Source organism: Centroberyx affinis, unplaced genomic scaffold (assembly GCF_046629955.1).
Source record: "Centroberyx affinis isolate AG114_WGS23_722 - 3 ecotype Tasmania unplaced genomic scaffold, CSIRO-AGI_Caff_v1 ptg004448l_1, whole genome shotgun sequence".
Taxonomy (NCBI): domain Eukaryota; kingdom Metazoa; phylum Chordata; class Actinopteri; order Beryciformes; family Berycidae; genus Centroberyx; species Centroberyx affinis.
The window spans coordinates 12,501-20,221 of record NW_027282117.1 but is presented as its reverse complement, the minus strand read 5'-3'; the positions used below and the strand labels follow the sequence as shown (position 1 = coordinate 20,221).

Below are 7,721 nucleotides of genomic sequence, written 5' to 3'. Positions count from 1 at the left end.
GTTCTCAACGTGGGGTACGGGGACCACCAGGGGTCCTTGAGGGCATTCCAGGGGGTCCCCCAGCAATTGATAAAGCGTATTTTTTGAATTGTTTGCAGTGGAGCGCCGCGTATTTCCACTCTGCGACAAACGGCAGCAGCGTGACGAGGCGCTGAGCGCGTGCACGTGTGGCGTTTTTTTCTGGTCGCCGAGAGTTGAAAAATGTTCCGCTTTGGGTAAAACGCTGCGCTCGTCACTGTCACTTTCTACCCAGCCGTCGAATCACAGTGGAGGAGGGGCGGGACAAATACACTGTCCCCGGTCTCTGAGTCACCGTGTCTGTACCAGATGAAATCCCATCACAATATCAACATGGAAAATAAAGCTTGGAGGAACATTTCCTGGCCATGGGTCTGCAGCTGGAGTCAGTCAGCTGATCGGGAAAAAAGTCCAAAGTAGCGCAGCTTGCTAACCGTAATTAAATGTAATTATCATCTGTCCTCCCTCCCCACGTGCTTCAGCCTCCCTTCATCCAGAGCGAGGGCCAGAGCAAGTAGGCCTACCCTACCCGACATGTTCCGTATCACAGCAACCAAAGCGTCTCCAGCGCTTCCAGCTGGGCGCGTTCAGAGGAGCCTGGGCTGTCAGCTGGGCGCGTTCAGAGGAGCCTGGGCTTCCAGCTGGGCGCGTTCAGAAGAGCCTGGGCTGTCAGCTGGGAAAAAACGCTTTGGTGGACACGCAGATCTGAGAATAGAGTCAGATGATTTAGTCCAGAACTCCCTGACTCTGTACTGCAGGTAGAGAGATAACAGAGAAACTGATCAGAACAGCCATTCTTCTACATTCTCTAACTGTGGTAACTTTGTATAAATTAAATCATGTTTATCACTTCAGCAATTTTCTTGGGACCCCTGGTGGTCCCCAGACCCCACGTTGAGAACCACTGCATTAAGTGATCAATTTAAAATCATCCATTATACAAACTGCAGCAGTCTTTAGTACTTTTACATCAGAATATTTGATCACACTAGTGTGAATATAACAGATCACTTTGATCTTGGACTGCCGACATCTGAGAACCCGCTGCCATGTTTAAGAGTTCACTGTTATATCTCTGTGATGATATAACACTGTTATATCTCTGTGATGATATAACACTGTTATATCTCTGTGATGATATAACACTGTTATATCTCTATGATGATATAACACTGTTATATCTCTATGATGATATAACACTGTTATATCTCTGTGATGATATAACACTGTTATATCTCTATGATGATATAACACTGTTATATCTCTATGATGATATAACACTGTTATATCTCTGTGATGATATAACACTGTTATATCTCTATGATGATATAACACTGTTATATCTCTGTGATGATATAACACTGTTATATCTCTGTGATGATATAACACTGTTGTATCTCTGTGATGATATAACACTGTTGTATCTCTGTGATGATATAACACTGTTATATCTCTATGATGATATAACACTGTTGTATCTCTGTGATGATATAACACTGTTGTATCTCTGTGATGATATAACACTGTTGTATCTCTGTGATGATATAACACTGTTATATCTCTATGGTTCAGACCCTGAAACCACTTGTTCTGCTTCTGACCACCACTAGGGGGCAGAAGTGAATGTTTTTCCCAGGCAGCAGCTCATATTTACAGTAAATCTGATACAACCTGAACGCAGCATTATAAATGTAAAGTGACATCAGTGAACAACCGGTATTGTAGACGCAACACACACTAATGCAAAGCTAACATTAGTAAAAGCACAAATTCGTCACTTTTAAAAAAATCTACATATTTTTAAAGTTTTCTGGAATTTGTAGATTTGATATTATGTAGAGTTTTGTGTTTAATTTTCTCCATATAAGCTGCACTATGCAACATGGCGGCTCCAAACAGCAGAATGGCTGCCTTGCATCACCCAGGTGGGTGCTACACACCAGTGGTGGATGAGTTGAGTCCACCGGTGGATCCACCAGCAGACCGACCGGCGGATCCACCGGTCGGTCCGCCGGTGGATCCACCGGTGGACCGACCGGCGGATCCACCGGCGGATCCACCGGCGGATCCACCGGCAGATCCACCGGCGGATCCACCGGTGGATCTTTGCCGTGTTCCGTCACACAATCCGCTCCACTGCTCACTCAGTTCTGCTGATACTTGAAATTCTGCTGAAGGCTTTGACAGCTGTCACTCACCTCACACCTGTCAGCTGAGGACCTGCTACACTACAGCCATGGATGGAAGGATGGATGGAAGGATGGATGGATGGATGGATGGATGGAAGGATGGATGGATGGATGGATGGAAGGATGGATGGATGGATGGATGGATGGATGGATGGATGGAAGGATGGATGGAAGGATGGATGGATGGATGGATGGATGGATGGAAGGATGGATGGATGGATGGATGGAAGGATGGATGGAAGGATGGATGGATGGATGGATGGATGGATGGAAGGATGGATGGATGGATGGATGGATGGAAGGATGGATGGAAGGATGGATGGATGGATGGATGGATGGAAGGATGGATGGATGGATGGATGGATGGAAGGATGGATGGATGGAAGGATGGATGGAAGGATGGATGGATGGATGGATGGAAGGATGGATGGATGGATGGATGGATGGAAGGATGGATGGAAGGATGGATGGATGGATGGATGGATGGATGGATGGATGGAAGGATGGATGGATGGATGGATGGATGGATGGAAGGATGGATGGATGGATGGATGGATGGAGGGATGGATGGAAGGATGGAAGGATGGATGGATGGAAGGATGGATGGATGGATGGATGGATGGAAGGATGGATGGATGGATGGAAGGATGGATGGATGGATGGATGGATGGATGGATGGATGGAAGGATGGATGGAAAAACAAGAATGTAAACCAAAACAGCAGAAAAGCTGGAGCTGGAGAATGACACAATGAGAGAGAAAAGAAAAAGGTTCTGAAAGAGTCAAAACAAATCCGAACCAAGAAGAAAACAGACTCAGAAATCAAACTATTTGTTGTATTTTTGCATTGTTGTATATGTATTTTTATGTATGGTGACAATCCAGTTTCCCTCTTGGGGATTAATAAAGTGTCGTGTCGTATGATATATCGTGTATCGTATCATATCGTACGGTTAATATTCTCCATGGTGTGTGCAGGTGCGAACACCGGCATCGGTAAAACCACGGCGCTGGACCTGGCCCGGCGGGGGGCCAGGGTGATCCTGGCCTGCCGGGACCGGCGGAGGGCAGAGGTCGCCGTCCAGGAGATCAAGAAGGTAAAGAAGAAGAGTTTCTGTCTCACATTCACCAACAACTTCACTTCTACTCTGCACAATTAGGGTTAAAATCTCAATGTTTATTTTGCAGTATATTGTCGTCCTGATTATCAGTCATAATTATTAGTTATTTTTATTTTATTATTATTGTCTCAATTGTCTCAGCCCACACATTTTCTCCAGTAATGCAGCTTTTCTAGTTCATGGGTATAATTTTTGCTGATGTGAAATCTAAACCCCAGTCATGACCTTTGACCTTAAAGGACAATTCCAGCCTGATTTGAGTTTTGCTCAGTTTTTACATTTTCCATCATTGTTATATTAATTCTGACAGTGATGATGATATGATAAATCAGTTTCTCAAAACCTCTCAGGCTCTTTCACTCTCATTCATTTCAACAGCAGAGAAAGCTAGAGAGACTAATTCAGTCAGTAAAGGTCATCCGTCACTGAGAAGCCGACAATCTGCATCGGAACACTGACACCGCTTTCAACCAATAGCTAACGTTGTTTGTGGTTAAGTTAGGCCCCGCCTCCTGTCAATCACATCCCAGTCAAGCCAACTGACAAACCGAGACTCTTCCTCCAGCTACATTCTGTAAAATAAATGGAAAATACCCCCCTCCCCGCAGGAGACGGGGAACAGCGAGGTTCTCTTCATGCAGCTGGACCTGGCCAGTCTGCAGTCGGTCCGGTCCTTCGCTGAGAGTTTCCTCCAGTCCGAGTCCAGACTGGATCTTCTCATCAACAACGCTGGTCAGACCTGATTCCTCTGTTTCCCGTTGTTTCCTAATCCTCACAGCTGTGGGTGTGAATGAAGTTTTTGCTCACTGTGGTGCAGAGTCTGTCTTCTGTCTCATGGTACGTTCTTCAGTCTCATGGTACGTTCTTCTGTCTCATGGTACGTTCTTCTGTCTCATGGTACGTTCTTCTGTCTCATGGTACGTTCTTCTATCTCATGGTACGTTCTTCAGTCTCATGGTACGTTCTTCTGTCTCATGGTACGTTCTTCTGTCTCATGGTACGTTCTTCAGTCTCATGGTACGTTCTTCTGTCTCATGGTACGTTCTTCTGTCTCATGGTACGTTCTTCAGTCTCATGGTACGTTCTTCTGTCTCATGGTACGTTCTTCTGTCTCATGGTACGTTCTTCTGTCTCATGGTACGTTCTTCTGTCTCATGGTACGTTCTTCTGTCTCATGGTACGTTCTTCTGTCTCATGGTACGTTCTTCTGTCTCATGGTACGTTCTTCTGTCTCATGGTACGTTCTTCTGTCTCATGGTACGTTCTTCAGTCTCATGGTACGTTCTTCAGTCTCATGGTACGTTCTTCAGTCTCATGGTACGTTCTTCTATCTCATGGTATGTTTGTCTGTTTTCAAAATATCTCTGCACCATTGCAGCCAGTTGCCGGTACGTTTATTGTTCTTGTTGTTGAAAGTGAGTCTGGTTCTGGTTCCAGGGCTGCTGAGCGGCGGCACGACGGCAGACGGCTTCGGGATGATCTTTGGCGTGAACCACCTGGGACACTTCCTGTTAACCCTTCTGCTTCTGGACCGCCTGAAGGCGAGCGGGCCGAGCCGGGTGGTGACCGTGGCTTCCAAAGCCTACAGGATGGGGAAGGTGGATTTCGGCCACCTGGCGGCTCACAGAGATCTGGGGCTGGGAAACAACGACTGGCAGCTTTTCCAGAAATACTGCCACAGCAAGTTGTGTAACGTCCTCTTCACCTACGAGCTCGCCAAGAGGCTGCAGGGGTCAGAGGTCACCTGCTACAGCCTGCATCCGGGTCAGTGGTCTGACACCGGGTCGTTACGTAACGCAAGACATGATCACACTAATGCAAGTCGGCGACAGACCGAGCTCTCATGCTTCCTGGAGCCTGTCTGATGTTATTTATCCACAAGGGGGCAGCAGAGCCACCAGTCTGGAGCCAGTCACCCTGAGGGGGATTTAAAACTGGCTTTTATACTTTCTCAAAAAAAGTATAAAAGAAAAATAAGAAAATAAGATGGTACATGTGTCCAGAATGCAAGATGGGGAATATTATTCTGCTGTTTTGCTGATGCAGAAAAAAGGCATTTCCAGTATTTTCAGATGTCAGCATCAAAACCCCTAAACCATTATGTTGTTTACACTGGGAGCCACTGGTTTTACATTGGCAGTTCTTTATTTCTCAGTATTTGCTTTTACAGCCTCCACCTGCATCACATGACACCGTAACATTCGTTAGCAATGACGACACATTTTGCTACGCCAGAGAGTGAGAAAATCCCCTTTGCATTGCAGATTGTGTTGTAGACCTGTATCAGGCCTCAGTGTTAACCTCATCACCACCTGGTCTCCAGTCTGCAGGTTTTCATTCCAGTTAATCGGTGCAGCAGCTTGGTTCACTAATTACTTCCTCCTCTCTGGTTTAACTGCTGCTAATTAGTGAAATGAGCTGCTGTTGTGTTTGAAATGTAGTGTGGATGGGAAGGGTTACACTCATATACACACACACACACACACACAAACACACACACACACACACACACACACACACACACACACACACACACACGCCTCTTTAGTTCTTCTGCTTCTGTAGTAGTAGAAGTAATAGGAACAGTAGTAGTAGTTGAACTTCTTCCAGACAGAGTGGATTATATTCTAAACTCTCTTCTCTGACCAGGAGCCATCAAGACGGAGATCGGTCGTTACACCGGCTTCTGGTGGAATCTGTTGGTGAAGCCGGTGGTCTGGCTCTTCTTCGTGGACTCCGTGTCCGGCGCTCAGACCACGCTGCACTGCGCCCTGGAGCGCGGCATCGAGCGCCTCAGCGGCCGCTACTTCGCCTCCTGCGCGCCGATAATGAACATCGAGTCGAAGGCCAGAGACGACGCCGCGGCCCAGAAGCTCTGGGAGCTCAGCGAGACTTTCTGTGGCCTTTCCTGAAACACTAAACCTGACAGACTACTAACTACACTGTGTTTCCAACAGTCTCAGAAAGTTTTGTGAAACGAGCACAGACTCACAAACTGACAGCCAGCCTCCATGTTGCAGACAGGAACACAGTTCAGACCAGCAGCCAGCTGCACCAGCTGGACTTCAGTTCAAACGTAGGCTAGTTTGAACGTAGAGTCTCACTAAGTCTGAGTTTACACATTACTAAAATTTTAACCGTTGCACCAACTGAAATAGTTCCAACGTAGACTGAAGTTACAACTTCAAACTACACCGACCTCCTGCTGGGTGTCAAGTCCTCCCTAAAATAACAGTTGTCACGGCATCAATTTGACAGACAGGTTTAACCTGCTGGAGGAGCAGGAGGGACAGATCCAGGGCGGTTTGTGTCGTGACTCGTCCTCTGTGATGGATCACATCCTTCTGAACAGGATGATGATTTGGATTTTGTTTTCCCTGAGCAGAGATACGCTCACAGCACCGGAGCCTAAACTAGGCTTCATGTTACAGGCTTCCCTGGTGGAGCTTCAGACTCAGGTGTTAGACAGTATTACAGAGTATTACAGACACCTGGGTGATTATTTGTATTCATCTATGCAGAATACGAACTTTATACAGCGATTTCATAAAGTTTCCACGTGTCTGTCATGCATATTTCAATAATCCGAACATTTCAGTCTCCCAGATGATGTAACAAGCTACATTCCCGATGTGAATATTGATCCACTTCACTTGCCGAGGAGGGGGGGGGGGGGGGGGGGGCACTTTATACTCGATAACGTACCTGTTTGTTGATGTTTGTAGACGTTTGCAAATTTTCAAGGTTTCTAATCTTTTTCTGTTGCTGTCTCATAGCCATGGTTAGATGATAGTCATTGATTAGCCGCCAATCAATCATTGATTAGATTGATTAGATTGATTGGCCGCCTAAGGAGGTTCTATCAAGGAGTTTCTATATTAACGGGTTCTATATTAATGGGTTCTATATTAACAGGTTCTATATTAGTGGGTTCTATATTAACGGGTTCTATATTAGTGGGTTCTATATTAACAGGTTCTATATTAGTGGGTTCTATATTAACAGGTTCTATATTAACAGGTTCTATATTAGTGGGTTCTATATTAACGGGTTCTATATTAGTGGGTTCTATATTAACGGGTTCTATATTAGTGGGTTCTATATTAACGGGTTCTATATCAGTGGGTTCTATATTAACGGGTTCTATATTAGTGGGTTCTATATTAACGGGTTCTATATCAGTGGGTTCTATATTAACGGTGCGGCAGGGGAAAACGTCTCTGTCTGAAACAGTGTTCTGGGTCCTGGTCTGTCTACACTCTGCTAGTTCAGAAGAAGCTGGAGTCTCCTGGTGAAACTAAACAGTCTCAGCTTCAGTGTCAAACTGACTGGTCTCAGTAGCAGCTGGTGTGGATTTACACCTGAACTTAGGATACAGCGTGGTGCAGGTTCC

General features: G+C 45.8%; 1 protein-coding gene across 2 annotated transcripts; it reads left to right on the top strand.

The window, feature by feature from the left end:
• The first annotated feature begins 2,254 nt into the window (after nucleotides 1-2,254).
• On the top strand, nucleotides 2,255-6,984 carry LOC139665099 (dehydrogenase/reductase SDR family member 13-like). Of its 2 annotated transcripts, XM_071544066.1 has the most exons (5): nucleotides 2,255-2,267; nucleotides 3,171-3,304; nucleotides 3,937-4,060; nucleotides 4,766-5,092; nucleotides 5,978-6,984. In XM_071544066.1, exons 1-5 carry the CDS (start codon nucleotides 2,255-2,257, stop codon nucleotides 6,238-6,240), a joined length of 861 nt encoding a protein of 286 aa, XP_071400167.1. In that variant the 3' UTR covers nucleotides 6,241-6,984. The 2 variants fall into 2 exon arrangements, with proteins under 2 accessions (XP_071400167.1, XP_071400166.1); XM_071544065.1 differs by lacking the exon at nucleotides 2,255-2,267 and having other exon boundaries at nucleotides 2,878-3,304.
• The last annotated feature ends 737 nt before the right edge of the window (nucleotides 6,985-7,721 follow it).